The sequence below is a fragment of the Hirundo rustica genome, chromosome 4 (assembly GCF_015227805.2).
Source record: "Hirundo rustica isolate bHirRus1 chromosome 4, bHirRus1.pri.v3, whole genome shotgun sequence".
Classification (NCBI taxonomy): domain Eukaryota; kingdom Metazoa; phylum Chordata; class Aves; order Passeriformes; family Hirundinidae; genus Hirundo; species Hirundo rustica.
The window spans coordinates 55,178,260-55,205,095 of NC_053453.1; the positions used below are offsets into that span (position 1 = coordinate 55,178,260).

General features: G+C 40.0%; 2 protein-coding genes across 4 annotated transcripts in view; one reads left to right on the forward strand and one right to left on the reverse strand.

The window, feature by feature from the left end:
• Positions 1-5,021: 5,021 nt before the first annotated feature.
• On the reverse strand, positions 5,022-7,332 carry LOC120752092 (basic proline-rich protein-like). Its single transcript, XM_040062751.1, has 2 exons — positions 7,260-7,332; positions 5,022-6,352 (listed from the first exon to the last, which is right to left on the reverse strand). The coding sequence occupies exons 1-2, from the start codon at positions 7,330-7,332 to the stop codon at positions 5,022-5,024; spliced, it is 1,404 nt and encodes a 467-aa protein (XP_039918685.1).
• The window catches only part of LARGE1 (LARGE xylosyl- and glucuronyltransferase 1), a 285,588-nt gene continuing 264,469 nt past the window's right edge, over positions 5,718-26,836 (forward strand). Inside the window, exons 1-3 of one of the 3 annotated variants that reach the window (XM_040061698.1) lie at positions 5,718-6,325; positions 7,411-7,501; positions 8,177-8,261. The gene's annotated coding sequence lies outside the window, so the exon portion shown is untranslated. The remainder of the gene's footprint in view (positions 6,326-7,410; positions 7,502-8,176; positions 8,262-26,836) is intronic. The other 2 variants (XM_040061697.1, XM_040061699.1) reach the window with 2 other exon arrangements.

A 26,836-nucleotide genomic window follows, 5' to 3' on the forward strand; every position in this document is an offset into this window, starting at 1 on the left:
ATTGTGGGAATAATTAGTTTCTCACAGGTACTCCCTGAGTTCATACAACTGGCAGTTACTCCTACTTTCTGGAAGAAACACTCTGTCAATGATGTAATGAGCATTCCTGCTGTCTTAAAAAAAAAAAAAAGACACCAAACTACTTTAAGGCCAGATTTCTTTCTAATTAGCATCCTGGCTCTAGGGAGGCCTGGATTGGTAACACTTTCAGAAGTTAATGAAGATGTTCTGGAAACAATTAAACATTCCATGTGTAAAACAGGTACTTCTAATGGAAAAAAAGTATCCTCTTTTTCACCAAATAGTCAAAGACGTCTTTAGACGAATTAAAATCTAATGTGTAAGGCTAGGACTGGAGGAATAATACATCCTGTGCTTTAATATTTCTAGAAAGGATGGCAGATATTAATTTCACATGTCTGCAATTCAGTTAAGGCTTTTCATAGTCTCAGTATTCACAGCGCAGGGCAATAAATGGCCAAGTGTAACAAAGGAAACACAGTAATAAGAGACACACTAGATCCACTGTTTGCTTGGCAATGAGGTGAAGCAGTCAAATAGAAACAATTATTTAAAAAGAACCTTAAAAGGTTCACACATGAAATTGTGTGTGTATATATGTTTTCCCGGAACACAGACTAGGACATCAAGGATAGCTCAGCTCAAATAGCACTGAAATCAATGCAGCTGCTCCACTGACTTTGACATACCTTGATTTAGGCTTAAGAATGGCAGGGTCAGTTTTCCTTTCCTAGCCAGTGAAATTTAAAATGATTTTAAAGTTTGTCCAGTGCTACTTTTCTTTCCCAGAGGATTCTGTAAAGGCAATGATACATGTTAACACAGAGACGTTATGGTACTGTAAATTATCCAGAATTTTGCTGCAAATAGCATAGGGCTCAGGATTCCCTTCCATTAAAAAAAAAAAAAAAAAAAAAAAAAAAAAAAAAAAAAAAAAAAAAAATCATTGTGTATGAAATTAAGTATTTTCTAAGTTATACATGTCATTTTTATCAAAATAGTAATCAATTATTTCTGTTAGTAGAAATACAAGATTGTCTTGACCATGGTAGGTCAAAACTTAAAGTACTATCAACCTGACATCAGATTATCTTCACAGGATTAAAGTTGTATCATATTTGTTCTGCGTATCTTCACTAGCTATTATTGGTTTAAAATCACTTGTCCTTTAAAAACACCAACCAAAAGAACAAAACCTCTCAACTCTTCCCTAAATGACTGAATCACAACAAATGGAAAGTATTAAATGGCAACAATGAAAGAAAAGTAAAAAGAGAGTTCAGTCAGAAATATAAACAAATATATTTCCTTCACAATATTTTTCTTATAAGGCATAACGCTATGTAAGCCTCTAGTTATGAGTGTTTACCTTTTTATAACTAGAAGTACAACTGAAATCTGGGAGAAACCAATGTGAAAATGAAATTAACACAGAACAATCTGTGTTAACTTTGTAAACTATTGCTGAACTCTGCTTTGGTATAAGAAAAGTAATTTCTGAATTAATAACTAAATTTCCATTGCATTCAAAAAGTTTTAGGTTTTCTGGTTATTTAAAGACATTCAGTTTACCAGTCTTAATTTTTTTTTCCAGTTCCAATCATCCCAGGCTATCTGAATCTTGCTTTTTCTTGGGTTTTGTTGATTTTACTGTGTGGTGGTTTTTTTGTTGGTTTTGTGGGGGTTTTTTTGTTTTTTTTTGGTTTTTTTTTGGTTTGTTTGTTTGTTTGTTTCGGTGTGTTTGGGGGTTTTTTTGTGAGTTTGTTGTTGTTTTTCCTTCCCCTTTTTTTTTTTTTTTTCCCCCCTGTAACATGCACGCCATTAAATTTTAATTTACTGCCTTTTTTGGACAGCATATGTAATGGAGCTTTTACTTCATGCTCAAGAACTGGGAATTTATTTTTCTGGAGTACATTAAATTTCACTTTTTTCTTGTCCAAATGCCTTTTCCTACTACAAAACGTGCCAGGCAGCCTGTTCTGCAGTAGTGCTGTACTCACAGCAGCAGCAGATGGTAACAAGATCTCAAGGGTTAGGACTTGCTTCAGAATTTTGGTCTTGCTCTCCATGCTCTGATCCTATCAACAAGTTGTGCAGTTTAGCACTTAAAAGAGAAGCAATTCACAAACAGAGCCACAGCCTTCTGTGGATCAGTTAGCACAATCCAGCCAGCCTGCTCAATCAGACTTGACTTTCTGTTTGCTGTGAGACCATCCTGAATGGTTGATTTTATGAAAAGTAGTTATTTTATCAACTCCACATAAGAGAATGCAATGGAGAACTTTGCTTTATCTGTGCATATCCCATATCCTGAGTGACACAGCAGCATCTACCTCACTAGGCATCCAAAATGCTGATTAGCCACAGGAGGGTAGGAATGGAGACAAAAAAACCTCCTGGTTTCCAGGAATATTTTAGCTTCCATTTCAACTGGCATATAATGCACTATTTAAAGTCATAATGCACTTTTCAGTTGCCTCCTGAACAAAGCACTGTCTTTTTTTTCTCAAAAGACCTCATAGTGGATGAATTCAGCTAGAACAATGATGCAACTGTAAGAATGTAAAAAGGAGTTCATTGGTGTTAAACAGGAGATGAACTTCATACACTTTTATAAGTTTGAGTACTTGTGGGCCTTACACCTCCCTTTCACACAAAATGGTAAAATTGAAAGTAATTTTATTCTTTTAAATGAAAAACAGATAATCTGTGTGTAGAGTCTTATGAACAGACTTATTACAATTTTATTTACTGATGTTCTGGTGTAATGAAAACATCATAATCTGTTTGGAGTTTTGAACTATTATGCCTTCTATCTCTTATTCGAGTAAGAAAAAATGAAACCAAATACTCAAGTTATAATTTTATATCACTATAAATCAATCCTTTAACACCATCTCAAAATTGACATGTTTCTATTAAAAAATTAAACATCTGGTTTACAAAATTTTTAAGTAATAGGAATATTAAAGCTTTGAGGTTTTTGACCTAATGAAATAATAATTTTTAAAAAATCTATATGCTTGACATTACTATAGGTTTGTTGGGTTTTTTTAAAATTTTCTTTAAAATGCAAATAGATATCTTACTCTAGAACCTGTGTGGTTTCTAGAGAAACCTTCCTCATGGCTGAATGAAATCTGAAGTGCAAATATTTGCATCTAATTTCTTCTCCCTGTCCTTGGTATAACTATCCTTCCGCACTGCTTGTTTACTCTATGTCCAAAGCAATTGCCACTTCAGGATTTTTAAGGACAAAGACTGATAAAGCAATTTTATTGTGACTATATACTTGCTTATAAGCTTATAATATATACTTACATATTGTATATAATATATACTTATATATTATATACTTATACTTGCTTATAAAACACAATTTCTGAAAAACTCTTATCTTCACAGGTAGTCATTCCTCCTGTCCCTATTAGGATTTGTAACCTTGTGGTAAGCATTCTCAGCTAGAGCCTCTGACAAACACTGCTCTGGGTTTGGACAACTGTTGTCCTTTTGTGAGTAGGTCACCAACCTGACAGATACAGAACCATTTAAAGTAAGACATTTTGTCCCAGTATGAAGTTCCATCATTTGTCGTGTATGGTGGCATATCAGATAATCCTAATAATCCATGCTGCTCTTGAACCCTAAGAATTTTTGCGGGTGCTGAGGGTTCCCTGCTTAAACAGAAAATAAGAACATTAAGAACCTCCAGAAATTGTTCAAGATTTTGTAAGATCAGACTCTGGCAAGTTAGTAGTTTTGAAGATATAGCATGAAGCTGTAAACTATGAAACTGCTGAAAATCCTAGTAAGAGAGAGTGGACGACCTGGTTTTCTTAATAATGAAGCTGTACACACAGTCCTGCTTCATCCTCCCTATATCTGCAGAAATTCATTCATTGTGACTGTCATCAAAGCAGTTACAATCCTCCAATAGTGCAAGAGAACATTACTGCTTCAAGGCTGATCCTTTAGCTTCACACAGGAGAAAGGAGAGAATTAGCCTAAGTTCAGTATAGCTCATTTCTGGCTTTGATTTGCTCATGAAAACAAGCAATCTCTATGTTACCACAGCTATTCCAGAAAAATCTTTCCTACCAGAACAGATTTTTACAGACAAGCAGAGTTGTTGGTTTTGTTTTTTCCCTTCAGAATGCTCTCCTAGTTATCACAATATATCAAAATTTTCAATTAGTAACACTTATGTGATATCAGTGGCATGTCATCATCAAGATTTATTTCACTTCACCTGATACCACTCTTGACTAAAGCATCAAGAAAGAGATGCTGCTGGCGGTAGAATAATAGGCTTGATGAACCAATACCTCAATCAAGTCTGCCAAATACAATCTTGTTATGAATAACTTGTTCGAGAGTTCACAATACTTTGGTACTCTATACTGCAAAACATAATTTCTGCCCAATAAAGAAACTTCCACATGAGTTACAACATTCAAGCAGCTGATGTAATGAGAGAAATTAACATTCACAATATCTTTTACAGAACAACACTTTTCTCTTAAACTATTCCCTAATCCTTCTAGAAGAAAGCAGTTAAGTCCTTATTACTAACCCAAATACTCACACTTTTGATTATTTACATTGTTACTCAAAGCACATGTATACTTTGCTTGATCTTCCATTCTAAGACTAGATCAATGCCTTTCTAAAACCGGACAGTATGCACATTTGTTAATTTCTGTTCTCCTTGCATATTCCTCATAGAATTTCAGGCACCCTCTACAGCCACACACACAGCTTATCATACAGTCCTCTCAGAATGCTGATGTATTGCAACAATCCATTTTACACCGCGAATGGAGCAAAATTATGGATTTAAAAAAAAAAAAAAAAAGGCACTGATGGTTGCTCTATGCGCGTGGGGGAAAAAAAATAACAAAAGGTGCTCTTATCACTTGACTCTCAGCAGCTGCCAGCACGCAGGGACACATCGCAGGGACACGTTCCGCCACATGTAAGACAGAAGCCGTCGTATTTATTCATTCCCGACGCGGTACCGGCACGCGGAGTTGGCTCTTCCACCGCTGCCGGCGCCCGAGGCGGGGGCCGGGCCGCCCGCGCCCTCCCCGCACACACCAGCGCTGGGCGGCGCTCGGGGCCGCCGGGCGAGGCCGGCGCTGCCCTCGCAGGCCCGGCTCGCTGTCACGGCGGCGGGGCCCCCTCCGCGCTGCCCGGGTGCAGCGGCCCGGGGCGCCCCTCCGCGCGGGCGGGCGCTGCGCGGCGGCGGCCGCCGCTGGTTGGGTGCTGGGCGCCTGTCGCTGGGCGGTGTGAGAGCGGGCTGGCCCCGCCTCGGTCCGCGCCTCCGCCCGCCCAGGCACAGACATGACACAGACACACAGGCGCTGCGGCCGCCGCTGAGCCAGCCCGGGGCAGCGCGGCGGTGGGCGCACGGCTCCCGGCACCCACCGAGCGGCAGCGGCAGCCGTTCCCGGCTCCGCCTTGGCCCGCGGGGCGGGCGGCCGCGGCCCCGACACCCGCAGGGGGCAGCCTGGCACCGGGCGCCGGAGGGAGCCGGCGGGGGAAGGCTGACAGCGGGGAAGGGGCGGGAGGCGAGGAAGGAAGGAAGGGGAAGGGGGCAGCCTGGCACTCAGAGTCGGAGGCGGTCTCCAAGCACGGGCACGGAGCGAACCCGGTCGGAGCGCGGCACCCAGCGGTCGCTGACGCCGGGCCGGCAGCAATAGCAGCGACCGCGGCGGTGCCGGAGGGAGCCTCTCTGCGCTCGGCTCCGCGGCGGCCGTGACCTTCGCGGAGCTGATCGCCAGGCCGGGGCAGAGCCTCTTCTCCCCGCGGAGAGTGTGCGCCAGGCCCCGGGGAGAGGGCAGGAGGCTGGGCCGGAGTCCCCCGTCGCCCCCGGGTCCTCCTGGCCGCTGGCGGGGCCTGTGCGCCGCGCGGTTCGCCGCCCGGGAGAGGGGCGGGGGAAGGCGAGCGGGACGGACGGACGCGGCCGGGCTGCACCTCGGGACAGCGCGGGGCGGACAGGCCCCGATGAGAGCTGAGCTGGGCGGCGGAGGAGGCGGCCACCTCGGCAGCTCATCCCGGGAAGAGTCAGGACCTCCCCACCGCCCTCCTCCTCCCACCGTTAGTGGCTCCTCGTCGCTGCGAGAGTAGAGCTGTCGCTGCCGCCCCGGCCGGGACCCGCTGGCTGACACCTCCGGAACGCCGGGCTGCGGGGACGGAGCTGGACCTGTCCGCCTGGAGCGGGGGAGGGGGAAGGACCGCTTGCCTGCGGGGAGCGGCGGGTGCTGAGCGCCCGTCCCGGTGGCCCGGGAGCCACCCGGGGAAGGTAAGTGCCTTCTCGTCGAGTATGCTGCTTTTGGAGGCGAGGGGCGGGGGAGGGAAAGAAACAATCGGTGAGTGTCTCCCTTCCAGCAGCCCGGGGAGGGGGTACCCGAGTCCAGGGGGCCGGGCTGGCAGCTTTATCTGCTGGATTTTAATCCCCATCAGATCCGGAATCGAAGGGATGCTCAGGCGGAGGCGCGCGTGTCGCTTCCCGGCACAAAAGGGCACACGTCCCCCCGGCGGAGGGAGGTTGCTCCGCTCCTCTCGGCTCCTCTCCGCTCGCTGGCTCGGTGCCGCACGCCCTCTGCTCCGGCCGGGCTGCGCTCCCGCTGCGCGCCGGCTCCAGCCCGGCTTCGGCGGGGTCCCGCCGAGTGCCGCTGCCCCGCGGCCGGGAGAGCCGGGGCCGGCGGCCGCGGGTGGGACGGAGGGAGTTGAGCCGCGGGGCGTGAACGGGACCCGGCAGCAGAGCCGGAGTTCGGCTGGGACGCTAAGCTGAGCAGGGTGACTTTGTCATCACCTGCAAGCCTCCAACCCGGGAAGCGCTCCTTTGGGAAGGGTTCTGCTATTACGGGTACCTCTCGTATCCGAGGACTGTGGCATTTAGATCATTAATCCCTGCGCACCGGGGGATGGGGGGGAAAATAGCAACTTGCGGCCCTGTGGAGGTGACGTGAAGTTTGACAATGCTTTATGTAACGCTTTCTGGAGAGATTCCGAGTTTTTCTGCTGTGACCAGTTTTAGTAAGCAAGTGGTTTTTCTTTGTAGAGCATCAGACAAGGGATTTTTATGTTTTCACCTGAGTACAGTGTCTTCTGCTTTGTTCAACTTAGAACAGGGGTACTGATACGCAGCATATAAAGTCTACTTTTTCCCTACATGGGTTTTAAAATGAGATTTACCCAGAGGAGGCATTTGAACAGTTGTTAGTAGGTCTTACCTTTTTCTGTATGTATTTCACATAGCACTTTTAAAATTACTACAGGAAGCGTTTTCACAGCGCTGATTGTCATGCATGTACTCTGGAAGGTATGGGTGCCAGGTTGGAAATAAAAATAAATGTCTTTTAAGCGTTGTTAGCTTCTTTTTAGGTAATATCACTGCTGGAAATGCTGGAAAGAGCAGAAAGCACCAGGCTAAACGAAGTGCTGTGTTAAAATCAGACCTGGCAATTGCCAACAGGTCAGCATATTTTATTTATTGATTTCTGTTGGATACAGATTTAATTTTCTGTGGACAAAATATTTTTTAAACTTGTTCATAAATAGAAGCAGTGGGAAATTTGATAAATGGGTTGAAAGGTTGCCTAGTTTTTATAAGGGATTATGTCTTCTACTGGGAAAAAAATCCCAAAACAAAAATAAAAAGCTGACCTCACACACAAGAAGACGGAATAGTGATCTGCTATATCTCTTCAGACTCCCACTGCATAGGGACGCTGAGGGGACTGGTTTGGGGGGGCTTCTTCCCCTCATTCAGTGGTGAAAATGCACAGACTATTATGATAATACCTATGAAATGGGTTTTTTCCTAGCCTTGTGGAGCTCCATCATTATACTGTAAGCTTAGAGGAGAAACCAAATGTAGAAACTTGGGTGATGAGTTAAAGGCAGGGAGTCCTCTAACAAAGTCGTTTTGTTCCCTGCTGCAAAGGAGATAGATTATCAGATATTAGTTTACTTACAGGAGTAGAACAAGCTAACAAAAAAACCTTACCTTGAATGTCTTCCTTGTGTATCTTTTTTTTTTTTTTTTTTTTAAATGGAGAAATGTGAAACAGGTATCCCTATACTTCTTGAAAACTGGCAATTGCTGGTTGGTATTCCAAGTTTGAAATGTGAAATTCTTACCACTTAGGTGTCCTGTGACGGCCCTTGATCAGAAAGGCTGCAAGTCATGTTAGAGCCGTGGTGACTGCAGTCTCTGATGGATAACTGGATTGGTAGGTTGGTTTTGATTTTTTTTTCCCTTTAATTATTTTTTTTTTTGTCTTTTAATTGCCTGCAGTAGTAGCTGGTGCCTTTTCTCCATCCTGTTGATGTTTAATTCTCATGACTTTTGGGTTATGTTGTGTGTGGCATCTTTTGTGTTCAAAGTATATGCCCTCTTCTCAGTTGCTGGTAGGGACAGCCTAGTTTGGAAGTATTTGAATGGCAGTATGGAGCAAGATACTTTTTTTTTTTTAATATCTGAAATATACATGACAACTTCTTTTCTTTGTTGTTTAGATGAGGTGAGAAGATTGTGAGTTTTCTCAGGTCTGGAGAAATAATGCACTGGGTTTTTTTTTTGTTTTTTTTTTTTTTTGTTTTTTTTTTTTTTTTTTTTTTTTTTTTTTTTTTTTTTTTAAGGAGCACTGAAAATAGTATTACTTAAATATTGAATCCTGTGTGCCAGCTATTCAATCTACAGAAAATCCAGAGTACAGTCCTCAGTAAGCCAAAGTGCAGAGCAGTGATGAATAACTGCATGCCTGTTGGAAACAGGAAGATCTGTCAGAGGCTTGATCTGAAATTTCAGTGCGCAGGACTTTAATATTAGGAAAACTAGTATTCCTTCTGAATTAATTATTTTGGAAAACTGTAAAATTAGGCATTTCCCAAGTATACTTAACTCACTGAACTGAAGTATTCTTAAAAACAATGATTTTGGACTCGGGAGACTACTTTCTGCTCAAATGTGTGGCTTTTATTTTTACCTGGGATAAACAATTAGTTGTTAATAGATCCTTACTGGAATACTCTCCTCTTCTATCCTTTGTCTGATTATTTTTATTTTTTTTATGAGGCCTTATAAGAGCAATCTTAAAAAACAAACACAGACACAAAACCAACAAAAACCAAGGTTTTTATCTGATGTTTCTAAAGGCTAATTGATAAAATTCATATAATCTGACTACAGAGTCTTTGCACTGTATGCTAAACTCTCTCTACATGCAAATTCCTTTTGCTGTGGATGGGAGTGTTTGTCTAGATCCAGAACAGCAATTTATTTTTTTTTTTTAAATGTGTGTTTATTCTTTTTTCCTGTCTTGTATGAAAGCCTATGTTAATGAGCTCTTGTCAGCTTTGAAGACCTTTCATCATCTGTATATAAATAAATTAACAAAATGTCTGTTTTAAGGATATGAGATTTCTGGTGTACCTTATTTTCCTGTATGATGTCTGTGCTGATAACATTAAGATTTTTGTGAGAAGAGTACTTTATGGCCAGTGCAAATTTGCAGTTGGTTATTCTTCATGAGTTTGTCTCCAACAGTTGGCTCTGTTGGTTATTTGCCTAATACTGTGGCTAAAGAACTTTGTCAAAGGTGGTTTTGTTTAAGGAAACATTCACAATGTCCATTGCGGGGAAATATGCACACACGTCCATTGCACTATTTTTACTCTGTTGTCTGGGTTTGGCTCATCTTCCTTTTGGTAGTGAATGCTAGCTTTAAAAAACAACCATTGTTCATTAATGCTGGCCTTAAAAACAGTCATTGTTTATTATCCCACACTTGGCATAACTTAAGAGCTGGAGGATCAGAGCTACCTCACGGAAGATATTTTTCTTTTCCTTTTTTTTAATTTCCTTTTCATTGGATCACTAATTTTTGTCCTCCTTGTGATACACACACCTGAAGATAAAGGTTAAGAAATGAGGGTTGTACCTTGTAGGGATTAATGACTCTTTGGGTGTCACTTGGTTCAGTATTTGAAGGTGTGTCTTGTCAGTGCTTGTTCAATGCATGGCTGTAGAAAGGGAGCAGGAGATAAGAAATTCTATTTTATTTGGAAGTTGATGGCTCAAAAATCAAGGAAAAAATTGCTAGAAAGGATTATCCTGGCCTTGGCACTGACTTTGAAGAAATCTGCCAAGGCTGGAATCCTTGTTTAAGTGCCATCTGTGTCAGAATTAGAAGAGAACTGTGTAAAATAGTTCCATTACTCATTCTATGTTGTGGATCTGACCAGGTCTGATAATGTTTATAGCAGTATCCACGTCACCTTCTTTCTTGGCTATAGCTGCTATTTCCACAATAGCAGAATTAACTGGGTAGAAACTACACTTAAAATTATCAAAAAGAACCCCAGCAGTGTCCAGCCAGTGCTATAGCAAAAAGTGAGATCTGATCATGTAACCCTGATCATGCAAGGAGCTGGAAATTTCAACTTCTTCTCTAATCCCCATGTAAGATAGGAATGCCTGAAAATAATAAAAATAAATAGATTGGTTTTGTAGGCTGGAGTTCCCTGTCCTCATGCCTCTGGTCACTTGCCTAGTGAGTGCTCGAAGAGAGATTCCATTTCCACTCTACTCGTGTGCATTTTTTGTATTGATGAGTCATTTCTATTACTCCACATCTATACCAATTTTTTATCCTCAGGGTATAGTTGCACAAGATGATCAAGGCTATGCATGTTGGCTGAGAGGCAGCTTGTCAAGGGTCACATCAAGGAAGAGTGGTTTGCTTTACTGTTTTCCCTGGAATCTGTGAAAATTAGAGAAATCATAACAATTTCTGGTGGCCTGTTGTTTGGCCAAACAGCGAGTAGCAGTGGTAACACCAGAACCAGAGCTTTCTTAAATAAGGACAACCCCCATATCGGTGTAAACCTGCTTTCACTCACCTGCACTGAGAGCTACAATAAAACATGTAAAAAAAAAAAAAAAAAAAAAAAAAAATTAAGCAACCTTCTGCTTCCTTCACAAATTTTCTGCTGCTTAAAACTTCCAGGGAAGTTAAGTTGTTGAGTTGCATCTCTCAATAGTTCCTCTACAGTTTATCCTTGAATAAAATATTAACATACAGAGTATCACCATTTCACTTCTACCTTTAGCTTTAAATTTTATCTGCTGATAGGCATTTGGTAGCTAAGACTTAGGGCTAGGAGAAAACTAGAAATTGTTACTGAGGAATTTTCATCTAGATACAAAGAAGAATGAAGGATTTTGTTTTAGTGGGACACAAGAGGAAGAGGAGAGAAAGAGCAGAGAAATGAAGGGAAGGAATTGTAGACTTTAATATATTTATTGAAATATGAAACTGCTTACAAATTCTAGATGGACTTGGGAATTAATTTAAATTGTCAGTTTGGAGAAATTAGTGTTTCTCATAGTGGAATATAAAGCATCACTGAATGGTGGAATGGGGTGAAGAATTCAGAATTATTCAGATGAGGTGATGTTTTCAGTTGATATTTAGACTTCTCAGTCCAGCTTCTTCTGGTAAGGTTTCATTGTCTTCCTCTTTCTGACACCCATACTGTGCCCCTGAACCTCAGTACTAAATTCACTTGGTGGTTGTTCTCCCTTCTGTCTTCAGTTAATGCTGCTTCTAATCCGTACTGCAAATGGGATTTTATATTTAAAATTACTGGACTTCAGTGTATGAATCTGCTTAATTCAGTACTTTTCATGCTGAAGGTGCTAGAAAGATACATGCCACTGGATAGAAATAAGAAATGAAACCCCATCATTTTAGCATTATTAAATACCCAAAGGTATGTTCTTTAAATCACATTCTTAAGAATATTAGCTTTCATTGTTTGTTAACAGAAGGGATGCATGCGGCTTCCTGGTATTTTTATATAAAATGAACTGACATTCACCTTGAGGCTCTTCAAGCAGCAGTTAAATTCTGTATTTCTGTAGTCTCATAGTTTTTCAATCCCAAGACTGGTTCTAGAGTGTGACTCAGAATGAAACCTGTAGGTTGTCATTCACGTAAGACTAATTTTCAAAGACAAAATATTGGCTGGTGTGCTTGGAAATTCTTAAATGAGATAAAGATGGCTCCTACTGTTTTAAAGGGGTGCAATTATCTGTATTTTTGGATTCTTCCATATTGAGCATACCATACAATTAGATGCTGTTTTATCAAAGTAAAGAATTGGGGCATTGAAGAATGAGGTCCCTGTAAAGGTGGACTTTTTTTGTTGCTATTATTGGAATATGTTATAACTTGTATCCTTGAACTTGGTCTTCCAGAACTCTTTAATATCAACTGCATTTATGAGAAATCTATTTCTTTTCAGTGACTGTTCCAAGCAGTAGAAATCCGTAGGTGATGATGTCGTGTACAAGTTTTAGTTCTAGGAGAGCTGCATGTTGTCATTAACTTCCACAAAGCAAAAATGATCAGTTTAAGAAATGGTAGAAGCTTTTAGTTTGCAATGTCTTCCTCACTGAGATTTGTCATCAAAATGGGGGTGCTAAAAATGAAGAAGGAATGGAAAAAAAATCAGTGCTGATACTGAGTGTATTGGAATATAGGCCATGCTAGTAGCTAAGCCAAACCATTTGGTGATGAGCAGGTACTTTGAGAAAGAAGCAATGTGTGTGGGAATAAATTCACATCTTTCCATAGCTGCTGTCAGACCTCAGGTGTGAAGAAGGGAGTGGCTTAAGTTCCTACCTTTCCTTCCAAACATTAGTCTGCCTGCCTTTTCCCTCATTCCCACTATAATTCTACTGCAGCTTAAAGGCTGCTAGATTAAAATAGCAGCTTCTTTCAAACTTCTGGGGTAATTCAGGCTTATGCTCTTTAGGTTAGCCATGTAGATCCCTTGCTGTTGGAAGACCTCCTTTCCACATGAAGGCATTGCTTTAGGAATGATTCTTGCATGGCCAAAATCAGGATGCTCTCCAGCTGGTTTAGAGAGTGGAGAGCCATTCACGGTAATGCCATGCACTATGGTTATCAGTTTTGGAATTTTTGTCTCTACTGTTGATATCCAGAGACTTGCCCCTTGCTTTTGTGTGCTATGCTGGGGAAGTTGGACTTAAAATCTCAACCTGTTCATACCACCAGTTGCTGCTACTCTCACATCACCACTGTCAACCTGGCACCTGAGGTATATCCAACTGCATCATAGACTAAAAGCATCTGAGGTGCTGTTTAGTAAACTTAGATCTTCATTTGTATTACTGTTGTAATGTGAATTAACAGTGCACAGTTGGTGAATGGGTTGAGAAGAAATATGTTCCTAACATTTTTTCTTTATTAAGATGAGCAAAAATAGTAATATTGTGCCATTAGTATGTAAGGAATGGAAACTGATGACAGTATTTTTCATATGCAGAATAACTTTGCCAATTTCCTAGTCTTAGACGTGTTGTGGAAATAAATCAGTAGGTTCCTGAATGCTTTACAGAGCTGCTTAGGGTGAGGAAAATGACAGAGTAGAAAGATAAACCCATTCTGTGACAACAGACCGATGCACTGCAGATGAAGTGATTTGACCAAAGTTGCCCAAGTGTTTAAACAAAAAAGCAAAGAGCAGAACTCTAGTTTCCTGAAAGAGTCATTATCCTGTGCCTTAAATGTGTGAAAATGCCAATGTCTTTGGCAAGAACTACTGCTTAATATAGTTGTGCCTTAGATGATGAAACCAAGTCCCTAATGATACTCAACATACAGTAATTATATTGTGTAAATATTCAGAATATGTGTGCATCTTAAAACAAACAAGCAAAAGTTAATGGACAAAATGTACGGATCAAAAAGAAATTTACAAATTTACAAATACTCTTTGTTGATTTAGAGGCAGTGCTGTGACCACGGTGAAGAAAGGCATGTATTTTACTTCTCAAAAATGGAAAATAATACAACACTTACAGAAAGAAATAGGAAAATGCTTGAAGGAGTAAATTAATGTATATATTGGTATTTAAAAGTTGTAGGTTATAATTCTTTAAATATATGGAGTTTATCTATGGTCAGGTGGTGCTAACAACCTAGAAAGTATTACTGGAAAAGGCCACTGCCATTTAGAAGGAAAGTGACCATAAATGAACAGCAAGGAAGCAAGAGTTTTCACCGAATTACTGACACATGTTAACTGGATTAAAAATATGGCAGCTTTATTGATTGCATCATTTTCATCAGCTTTGACCCATGATGAGCAGGGGCAGACACAACATTTGTCTGAACAGAAAGCTAGTGCCACATTGCTGAGCAAATTTGTTAAGGGTGCAGGGATGGGGAGAATGAGGGAAACAGCATTGAGGTAAATCCATGTTTGCCAGGCATCTGAAGGTGATGTTGTTTGATAGAGAACTGATTTTTCAGACATCCTAAAGCTCTTCAAAATTTTCAGTGAATTTCTTCTCTCTCTGTTCTCAGTTTAAAAAAAGCAGTAAAGTTTTCCAAATCTGAGGTTAGTATCAAGAATTCTTTGAAATAATTAATTATACAGCAGATTTTATTTGAGTTTGGAGTTTTGTTCCTCAGCTTCATCTGTCCCCCTATTGGACACTGATATGTTAAGAAAGGCCCAAGTTTTGTTTCTTTTAGGATTTTTTTTTTTCCTTTGTCCTTAACTTCATACTGTAAGTTGCTGTATATGAAAGTAATATGATCTGAGAAAAGATCTTGACATTCTGGTTGAAGTAGTGGAATTGAGAATGTAATACAGAAAGCAGTTGTTTATTCATTTTATTAAAATGCCTAGAGGCTCTGGTTGAGAGAGGGCTCACTGCATGCTGGGTGAAGCACAAGTACGCTGAGTGTGCCTGAAGGATACTTTATGATCAGGAAGGTTGGTCTAAACCTGCAGCAAAATGCTGCTTTGTGGCTGGAAGTTTTCTGGAACAGCAGTGCTTTAAAAGAGTCAGGTAATAGTTGAGGCTGGAAGGGAATGCTGGAGGTCCTCTAGTCCATCGCCCTTGCTCGAGCAGGGCCACCTAGAGCCAGTTGCCTAGGATGAAATCTTCATGGGATCTTCATGGCTCAAGACTCCACTCCACTCTCTGGGCAACCTGTGCCAGGGCTTAGTCACCCTCACAGTAAAGAAGTGTTTCCTGATGTTCAGAGGGACTCCTGTTTTTTGGTTTATGCATGTTGCTTCTTTTTCTATCACTGAGAAGGACCTGGCTCTACCATCTTTATGCCCTCCTTTCAGATACTTGTTCTTGACATTCCTCACTAGTTTTAGCTCTAGGTGGGCTCTGGTTTTCCTGGCTGCATTTCTGCATGCTCAGACAGTGTCTCTGTACACCTTCCAGTCTGCCTGTTCCTGTTTCCTCATTCTGTATACTTTCTTTTTGTGTTCGAGTTTTGCCAGGATCTCCTTTTTCCTCTGTATAGGCCTCCTGGCATTTTTGCGTGACTCCCTCCTCTTCAGGATGAATGTTTTTTGAGTTTGGAGGAGGTGATCCTTGAGTATCAAGCAGCTTTCTCTGACTCCCTTTCCTTCCAGTGCCCTATCCCATGGGGATGTTTTCAAGCAGGTCCCCAGAGAGACCAAAGTCTGCTAGGACTGTGATCTTGTTTTTTTCCCCTTCTCCCTCGTATTGGTGTTGTGAATGCCACCAGGGTCACTGAAACTTAAGGCTGCCTGTGACCTTCATGTTCCTGAGGAGCCCTTCCTTTTTAGTAAGTATGAGGTCCAGCACAGAATGTCTCATTGTTGGCTCCTCTATCGCTTTGGTCAGGAATCTAGTAGAGTGCTCTGGATAAGTTGTCCTTCCTGCAATACCAGAATGGTTTGAGTCCTCCCCGACGATGACCAGGGCCTGTGATTGTGAGGTTGCTGCTCCCTGTCTGTAGAGGGCCTTATCCACTTCATTTCCTGGCCAGGTGTCCTGTAGCAAATGCTCACTCACTAGTGTCACCCATACTGGTCTGCTCTCTAATCTGTGCCTGTAAGCTCTCACTTAGCTCATCATCCATGCCCAGACAAAGCTCTGTGCATTCTGATGACTCTCTCATGAAAGGTGTCTCCACCTCCAGCTGCTTCTGACATGCCCTTCCCAAAAAGCTTGTATCCTTTCTTTGCAGCACTCTACTCAGGCAAGCCAGTGCATCGTGTCTCCATTCATCCCAGCAAGATTATAACCATGAAACTGCACATAGACTTTGAATTCCTTGTGGTTACAATATTCATGTTTATTCATGCGAAAAATAAATTCCGCAATGGAAGGAAAAATTCACATGAAAGCACTATTTTTGCCAGTATAACTGTGACTAGTGTGGCAGCTTCTGCTAGCCAAGTGACATCAATCAGCAGTCACTCTTCACACCATCAACCAACTTGGCTGGGGTGTCAGAAATTCCCAACACAAAAAAACACTCCTGTCCAAAAGTGCTTAGAAAATACAGAAGAGTGCTGAAGTGTTTGAAAACTGGTAGTTTGTACTTTCCCCTGTTTAAAATTTTTTAGACTCTACTTTTAATCTCAGTAATTGTTATTTGAGTAATGCATGCTTATTTGTTGGTGGCTTTGTTTGTTAAACTGCCTTTGGAAAAAATATAGTCTGTATTCCTGTGTTGAGATCTACTGAAAGCAGCAACATGGGATGATTCTGAAAAAAGTCACTGTAGTTCTGGGACACAACTGATTTTCTCTGTTAGATTTTTTTCTTTTTTTTTCCTAATTGATGTGGTATTTTAAGTATATTTTTATATCTGATTTGAAAGTGCTGAAATAAAATATTACAGTAATACTTTAATACTATTCTTGTGCTATCTAAACAAAACCCTTTACCCAGATAGAAACAGATCCCACTACACCTGCCATGTGATGGTAATTTATGAAGATGAAATGCATCTAACATGGCAGGAACTGAGTCATTCATCATAGACAGCAAGAAATGCAAGTCTCCTTGTATTTTTTGTCTTTTCTTTACCTGTATTCACCATGCATCTCTGAGTTTGTGATACAACTATATTGATCACCATGAGCTCGTTCCATTTGGTCTGTTTTGAGTCAGGTACTGAGATAATTTTTAGGACTCGATGTCTTTGATTAATTGGAACAAAGTGGAATTTCTGGTGGAGGTTTAGTGGATTGAGCACTGGTTTTGCAGCAGGTCAGAGATAACACTATTAAGACAAAAGCATTTTCAAGATCTGTTTGTAATACTGATCTTCATTTTTCTAGTGAGAAATTACTCTTAATTGTTCTGGTTTTCTCAGAACCATTTTCAAATCCTCAATACTTCTACCCATGGAGATTGTTACATGATACCCTAGGATGATTTCAGTTATGCTAACCTGGAGCCAACTTCCATGCTTCTCCAGCTGACTGGACCTTCATCTGAGTTGACTGAGGTAACCCAGAGCAAATTCCCGCTACTAATCAAGCCTGCTGAACTAGGCTGAACAATGGGAGGTTGTGAAACCTATGCCTCTTTCTTAGCTAGCTTCTGTTCCTTTCTCAGGATCAAGTTGAAGCTCCTAATTTTTCAAAGCCCTCCTCAAAACCTGAATGGGAATGTTTCAGCCAAGTTCACAGGGCTTCAAGCTGCGCCTTTAATGAGATGGACATTAAATACTGAAGTGAAAAACTTGGCTGTTCTTGCTTTACTCTTTCTATGATATATCTCCCTCGAATCAGTGCTGCTAATAGTGGGGTGAGTGAGGTAGTAACCAGTACAGATGAGGACTTGTCAGAGTCCTGGTGTTTGGGATTAACTCACTGCCCATCAGCTTCTGTGGGGGAATACTGGTATGCATAAAGCGATGCTTTGGGATGGCATGGAGTTCTCCAAAGAGGTCCCAGCGTTGGTCTACATAAGTGGTATTTGACACCCCAAATTAATATGAATGTAGCAGATAATGCTTTATGATAAATCTTTATGCAAAAGTCTTTCCTGCCAGAGGTGGCTAAAGAGGCACACAGTACCCTAGAAAAAGAAAATGGAATTCAGCAGAGCATTCAATGAGCAAACTTTAACAAATTACATCTTTGTATCTAGCATCTTGACTCTGCTGGGCATGTGTGCCTCTGGAAAGGCAGTAATGGGAACTGCAAAGGAAAAACACTGTTCTTAATGAGAATGTAAAAGCCTTTTTTATGGGGGTATAGAATAGAAAAAAGGTGTTGCAGGTTTAATTTGAAAAGCAACAGGAATTTCAGTGGAAAAAGTATTAGAATTGAAATTAAACCCAGTCTGCCAGAATCTCTCAATACTCAGTGATATACTATATCTTTGTTGTTCTAGTACTGCAGAACCTGTTTTTGATGCATCACTATGATGGAAATGAAACCACAGTTTACAAAACTAAAATAGAAGCCATCCATCTATTTTACTACCAACTTACACATCTTCTCTTTTTGCTGCCTTTGACTGAAACAATGGTGCTTTTATATCTTGGCATGTTAATATTTGCAAAGTGTTTTTGAAAGCTGAAATGCACAAGAAAGGTGCTAAGTATTCTTGCTTTCATTTAGAACTAATTTTCATTCAAGATGTTCTTGTCATGCCTTACAATTTGTATGAAAACTGGATAGGATGCAGTGATTTTAAGAATTTTGGGCTTATGGATAGGTGACTTTTTGCTCTAATACTGTGGCTCAGGAGTATCTTTTTGATGCAGGCAAAGATCTGTATTGTAGAAGCTGCTTTGCCAAGGGCCGGCATAGGAGTGTATCTGAGATTGTTGTGTCAGAATGCAGAACGAGCTGTGCTTGATGCATTTAATTAATCTCTCTGAGCATCACTGGATGTCCAAAGTGCTGTTGTACTTGATAGGGTTTTTTCTTTTCTCTCCCTGGATGTCTGTAGCTAACAGAAGTTAGACTGAAGACTTCAGTAGACTGAAGTTTTGGATTCATCATGGGTGTTTATTTCTTTTAAAAAAATGGAATGTTCAAATAGAGATTCTCTAACCAGACTTGGCGCAGTCACTGTAAAACTTGTTACCATTGTGAAACTACAGATGGAAGGAAGAAGTTCTACAGAAATTGAGTTAGAATGCTGACATGTCTTAACTGTCTGACCCATGTTTATATATTAAACTGAAAATTAGTGAATGCTCTGAATCTATTAGGAATATCTTCCTTTGAGGTGAAGATAAGTATGGAATGTTACATGGTCAAAATTCTCATGGTTAAGGTCATTAACTCCTATGAAATTATTTAGAATAATTGGTGATCTGTAGGCAATTTTCAAGTTGTTCTTAATTGGCTAGAAATGCAGACTCATCTATGTTATTTTGTCTGCATTGTGGATCTAAAACATTCAGGGGTTGACAAACTGAAATGACTGATTTTTAAACAAAGTATAAAGTGATACAAGTCTAATTTCTGTAAATACAACTCAGGAAATTGTATTAGGCATATTACAAAGCCACTGAGGCTTGCTCTAACTATGTAGGAATGTATGCATGATGTCTGTCAATTTAAATTTTGGAGCAGGACTTGAATACATGATCCTAAAAAGCTGCAAGAACTGCTTTCTTTAGTGCTGAGTGGTTTTCAGCACGTGTGTCTTGGATTGGAAATGGGATTCCCCAGTGAAGTGTTCTCAGTGAAACACTCCAAACCACATGCTGCTTGCTCACTCTGCCTTTTCCTTTCCCTTTCCCCATCTGACGGGCTAGGGCAGAGAATTGGAGGCACAAAGATAGAGGTCACAGGTTGGGATATGAAGGATACGTTGGAAACAGCAATGAATTAAGAAAATGGACAGTAACAATTCTAATGATAGAGTGTCCAGGGGAGAGGTCAGTGTACCCAACTGTTCCCTCTGCCATGCTGTGGTACCCTGGGAAGGACTCTTTCTTCCATCCCCAGAAAATGACCTGAGGTGGTATGGAGTAACCTACAGGTCCCAGCCATGCCCCTCCTGGCTATTGCAAAAATTAACTCTGTCCTGGCTAAAACCAGGACAGAGTGCATATGTATTTACCGAAGGATGTGATGGATTATTTCACAGGACAAATGCGAGGCTTAGATGGTGTTACATCTCCATGTGTTTTATTGGAAATTTCATTTGTAAGAAGCATATTTCCTGTACAAATGTGAAATTGTGTTGTAAATGAAGTATCTTAATTACTGCTCAGCTTTGCTAAGCTTTTTACCTTAGTCAGCAACTGCCTTTCTGAAAAGTACCATAATTTTGAAATAGAAATTTAGGACTGAAGATTTCCAACCAATTTCTTTCTTCCTCATCACTATGGGAATAGTGGCTTAGTAGTCAGGAAGAAGAGCATTCTGGTTTTGTAAATACTATTATTGTTTTCTCGTATTAGTGGATCAGAATATTAGAATAGCATGCTTGTATTTCTTTTTCATCTCCTCACTGGCATTCTCACATCTGATTTTGCTTCTAGTTTTTGGATCTCATCTTTCACTATACTCTTAATATTTTTACTGAACAAGTTTTGATCCACATTTTGGATTGCATGTATGTACGTGTCTCTAGGAAAGAGGGCTTGCCTTGAGACCATAAGTTTGCACTTTCTTACTGGGAGGAAAAAAAAGGTTGATGGTAAGATAGGTGTGTGGGATGTTTTTATTTACTTATTCTGAAAAGTATTTTTAAAAAATTGAGATTGTATGTGTCTGTAGTGATATCTGTAATTTTAATGGGGTGAGGTGGCATGATGATCTGTAAAAGGTTTGTTGGTGAAATCTTTTAATTGTCTGCTTAGGGTTGCACAGAACATTGATTTCTCATTGTATCTGGAGTCCAGGTTAAAATCGGAATTTGTATGCTGTATAATTCAAGCATGTTTTCTTAAGTCTTCATTTTGACTTGGACTGTGAGAACTTTGCACACTGCAGTCTGTAATGAATATTCTAAATATTGTCAATGACAGTAGTGATCTTATTTGAGAGTTGATTACTCCTTTGTTGCATTCCCAAATGTGTGGTGGCTGCTTATTGCTGCACTTGCCTGTTTAGTCTACAGATACATATTTCCCTGGTTTAGCCACTTGTTTTCCTTACCTTTGGATTCTGTGAGCACCTTTTGAACAAGCATGGTTTCTTCATTAGGTGTTTGCACCGTGGTGAGCGTGAGAGCTGTGGGTCTTTGGTGGTGCCTGGCAACCACAGTCTGTGGTGCTGAGCATAGTGCTCTGTAATTAAAGCATACACAGTTGGACAAGACTGGCAGAGCTCATTAAAAACAAATTACTAAATTAAGTTTACTGAGCAGACCTTTAAATCTTAGCCTGGACTCTACCTTAACCTGCGAGAGGGTTTTTCTGATTGTGATTCATAACTATAGGGGACTCTAGCCTTCAGATAGCAGTGGTAGTAACAGCTACAATATTAAGACAAAGGTGGAGGTAGTAAAAGCGAAGGGGGACAATGCAGAAACGAGTCTGATCCTCTGGGATAATGGCCTTAAGACACTGTGCGCTTGCTTTATTTGTTATCTGGGACAGAAAGCTTTGTTGCTGAAGAGATTTGATAATAGCCTGTTCAGAATGATTGTAGTCTCTTGAACTCATGTAATAAACCAAATAATTTTGGACCACTTACGGGTTTAGTCATCCTTGCTGTATGCATTTCACCAGTGATTTCACTTTCAATAGCTTAGATCAAGCTAGATAAGGACTTCCTGCTCACTTAGCTCTGTTCCATCGTGGTACTATATGGAAAAGTCTTCCATTTTGTGCTTTCATATATTGGAACTTTATTAAAGATAAACATGTACTGTACCTGCAGTGTGTGTTATGTGAGTTGGCATATATGAATATAGGTTGATAAAACTTGCAACTTTATGTACTTTTGACAAATACTGCAACCAGTAAAGGCCTATATTAAGATCAGCACTCCCAAAGCAGAAGAAAAAAAAAATAGAAATACCTTTACTTCCTAATTTTATTGCAGTTGGAGTTTTACAGTAGTAAAGGATGTGGTAGTAGAATCTATAAAGGATGGAAGTGAGTTTCAGATCTTAGACAGCCAGTTTATTCCAAGAGATACGCACTTAAATAGCTGAGGAAAATGTATGTGCAAGAAAGGTTACAAGCTGGAGCAGGGAACTATGAGATTGTAGTGCTGTTTTTGAGGTGGAAAATCTGAGAGGAATTTATTCTGGAAAGGAGTACAAATGGTGCTTTTACCTTGCTTTTTCTCTGACTGTGCATCTTCTCACTACATTAAAATGTTGCCTTTGTTTTTAATCCATAACCTTGTGCTGAAAAAGGTTCTAGTGCTAGTGTTTTATGTCCTCTAAACTGAGTTGGCTTCCCTGCTGTGACTTCAGTAATGCATCATTTTCTAAGTTCAGAGGATTTGATGTGTTTAGGGTGAATTTGTGATTTGCTGTTAGATGGTTAAAAGGAAAATAGCTATAATGGATTGGATGCAAAGCTGCTTCCCCAGCTTCTCTCCCATCCCGCCCACTACCATGCAGAAGCATCTGTCTCATCTCCTCTTTGCCTTGTGCTATGTGTGAGTGCATTTTGACAAACATTTTATGAACAGAGATCTTTGAAAAACCTCTGAGACTAACAGTGGTGAGAAAGGCAAGTACTTCTGTCTTACTAGATAGCTACTTGTGCAATGGTGGGTGATGCTATGGCAAATAAAAATATTTCTGTAGTAAATGTTACTACAGCAAATGAACCTGTCTTCTCTAGCTCTACTGAAATATAGCATCTCTCCATTTGTAACTGTTACTTACAGCTTAAAAAACAATGCAGGGAATTTTGGCTAATATTCCTCATATAAGTTAGAAGATGCTTTTCTTTTTATGTAATTTCATGAATGTGTTCTGTCTTTTGAACTGTAAAGGATGACGTTTTCCAGTTGAAGATTATGGCTATGTTGTGCTTTATTTTTAAAATGGCATGCTTTTTATATTTGCAGATAGAAATGATGACTGAAATATTTTCAATATCCTGAGGAAAGACTGATGATGGGCAGAAATCCATATTAATTTAGGAGTTGCTTTCTAAATATGCAGGATTCATGTATTGCTTTATTATTTGGAATGTGTGTGTGGTGCTTTCAGCTTGGGAGGATAAAGGTGTGTAAACCCCTACTTTTAATTTTTTAATGTGAACTTGCTGCAGTGATCTTACTTGTTACTTACTTTGCTGATATGAGGAGGTTTTTTAGATAACACACCTGGGAAAAATGAAATAGCATTTTTTGAAAACACCCCCAAATCTTTTGCAAGTAATGCTACAGAGAATGGCAGCAGTGTCAAACCAAATACTTGTTCTTGTTCTTCACTTTGTGTCCCTTTGCACTGATATGGCAGAAGTATGTTATTATTCTGTCTGTATTTCGAATCAGCTCTTTGCATGCTTGTACTGTTGTACCTTGAGATGGAAAGAAGTATTAAGTAAATTCAATCACACTTGAAAACAACCCAACAAAAGAAAATTAGAGCAATAAAACTTATCCTTTTTTAGATACCTGAGATATTTATTTATTGTGAGTACTTGTCAGCTCCTTGTGGAGGCACTTTGAATAGGGCATTCCCCTACAGAGTGTGTTCCAATCACAATGGGCTGTAGAGCTCCTGGAAGAGCATCTGGCCACAGAACTCCAGCGGTACCGAAAGTGGTCCAAATAGACTTAAAGCCCAAGCAATCATGCGCCTGGTTAAGAGATGTCACTTTCAGATTTAGAGGACTTGATTTACAAATCCATCCAAGCTCCCTGTAACTGAATGAAATGCCTCTGCCTTGCTTCACTGAGAGGCTTAGGACATTCTTTAGGGTACAGATAACTTCTGTAAGAGGAAACCTTGTCATCCTACCAAAACCTGGGGAGAACGTTTTGTGGACTCCTCTAAAGTGCTGTAGTACGAGTTTAGTTTAACTGGCTTCACACTTCTATGTTTAAAAAAAAGTTGTCTGAAGGTTTGGCCACATACATGTGATTCAGCTTTGAGGAGGAGGTGGGTAGGCTTCCTCATTTATTTAGGGTTTTTATTCTTTTCATATGCACTTTATTGTTGTGTTGCTGTAATGCATTTTGCTTTTATATATTTATTTTGATAACAGGGTTTATATTCAATTTTATTTCAGTTTAATCCAGTTCTGGTTTTGTGCTTCTGTAGTTGTAATATTGAAACTGACTTGCCCAGGATCTATTTCCCTTTCTATTGTCCATCTTTTAAAACAACAGCATGACAATAAATTGTGTAGTGCTTTGTTTTCCCCCTAGGGGTAGTTTCAGAGATTAGCAGGACAGTGAAATAATAGGGGAAAGCATCTGGAAGGTAAGACTTTCCAGATGGATATCCTGTTGAGATATAATAGGGGATATGCATGGTATTTTTGTTTTGTTTTCCTGTTTAGGAGTCTAGGGTGTAAAAATTTCACTCTGCATTTCTTAGGGTTTTTTTTTTTTTTTTCCCCCCATAATGAGATGTTTTCTAATGCCGGAAAAATCAGATTATCTGGTCTGATAATTTAGACTGTAGAATTCCGGCAGCTATTCCTGATTACAGGAATTTACATGTCCATAAATAAGGCTTAAGCTATATCTAATGCTGAGATTTTAATCTTAATTTTTAAGATTTTGAGTCAAAGAAGGTCCCATATCTTAGGGTTTGATCACTTATGGTTTTGTCTTGTGTTATCGGTTGTGTTTCCTGTTTTTTCCCCCAGGTATTTCTGTAGGAAGTCAATTGAACATTATTGGCTAAAAGCACAGACCATTCAGAAAACAATGCATAAATGTCCAGCTGGCCTAGAGAAAATACTTAAAGAATATGAATAAAATCAAAAACTATGAAAACTCAAAAGATAGGAGGGATAACTGTACCTGTACTGAGGTTAGTAGTAGCAAATACTGAATGGCAGAAATTATCACGATTTTTCAAAGAAGCTTAAGAATATGGTAGCACATTTTATTAGTAGCTCTTTGAATAAAGTAGGTCAGTTGAAATAAGAACAGACTTCACATTTCTCAACAAAACAAAAGGTAACTATATCTAGCAGATACTGGGAGAATGGGAAAAAAGTTTCAAATTAACTTCCCTAGCAAGATAACTGCTGTATGCTACGTGAAGTTCCTCTTTCCCACCATCCTTCTAAAATTCCTTTTTGCTTTCTGGCTGGCCCAAGACTTAGTATTACCAGTAAAAGAACATTATCATCCCACATGATGACTTAAAAATTGAAGGAAAAGCACAGTTAATGTTTCAGTAAGAGTTCTTAAAAATCCATTTATTGAGATATAAATGAACCTGGCCTATATCTGGAAAGAAGCAAATTCTTTTTCCCTGTAAGCCCTACCCTTTATTCTCTAACCCAAGCATTAGCCTGATATTTTTCTGAACAAAGTAAAAATCAATAACTGAACTTGGACATTCTGCTCCCTTGATAATTACATAGTCTACTGTTACTCTCTTGCATTGGAGCATTAAGTTCAGCACAGGTCTTTTTCTGGTTCACAGTAGGAAATCCTTTATAATTTCATGTGAGTTTTCTCAGATATTTTGTGATAATTTGTCAGTTCATATGGATTTTTTTAATATGGTTGCCTGAGTAATCTTTATAGGAGCATGAGAGAAATGAGAGGAGGAGAAAGCAGGAAGACTACAAGACTGGCTAAATCCCAAAGCAGCTCAGATTTGAATGTTCTGTTTTTGGGGTAGGCATCTGACTAGGGCCACCCACAGCTGGTATCTGGGGAGTGTGTGGTCAGCTTTGAGCCATCCCTGAAATTCATTGTGGAAGCAGAGATCATGGTCAGTACCAGGTTCAAAAGATCAGTACTACTCTCTGATACCCTCAAGAGGTTTATTAGTAGGTAAAACTGCACTAAGGCACATTTCTGTGGAATTCCCTTCAGATATACAATCACTATATTCCTAGCACTGTTAAAAACTTCATAGTGGATTAAAAACCATGCAGGTTCCTCCCCGCGCTTTTCATTCAATGGTCTGTTATGGAAGTCTTTTCCCACTCTGTCCTCGGAGCATACACGAGTTTTGGTTGTATTTGTGAGATGTTTTTCCTAGGAATGACAGTGGATCTCTAATGGAGAATTTTTTCTTCTGCTTCAAAATTGATCTCCTTCTGCTCTAAACAATTGCACTGTTCATGCTCTAAAAATTTGTATTTAGTTTCATCTGCATGTGAATGGGAAATACTGAGCTGGTTTATGTTTTATGTTTAAAACTTCAGAGGGCTGATGAAGAAATAAGTTTGTTTTATAGATTGAGTAACTCCTGGACCTAACCAAAATTACTCTTTGACGTGTATTTTGTGCTCATATGTTGTGTGCTAGAGCTATTCCATTTATTACCTCTGTTACAAGAGATAGTTCCCTAACTTAGAGAAGGATTGCTTTGCATCATTCTATTAAATTTGCAAGCACAAGCAGGGAGCGGGGTAGATTAATTGCTTCTCCTTAAAAGCTTAATTTTGAAAGAAGTTGAGAACCTCAGTGGCTGCAAATACTACATTTTTTCTTTTTTTTCATTCCTCTTTTCACCTCATAGAAGCTTAAAAAATATTTGCTTTGTCCAGACTTGAGAATTCAATAACAGTCTGCTGCATTAGCATGTTTGGCCATGTTTTGCTTTCTCTTGCCAAGAATTGTTTTTCTGTCTATTAATTGGAGCTGTCGCTGCCCATGCCAAAATAATAGCAATTTTTACATGCAGAACCAGGATACCAATCAGTAATTAGCCACAAGTTCAGTGGTCCACTCCCTGGTGTATTGGTAAAGGTTCACAACTAAAGTACTGCCTTCATCTCATGTTTCTGTTTCATGTTGATATTAGAAGCTGGGTAAAATTCGTGACAGTAGTTCCCTTGTAAGTGTGAATGTTAGAACCAAGTTAGTAAGCACTGTAGCTTAAAGAAGGATGGTCTGTTGG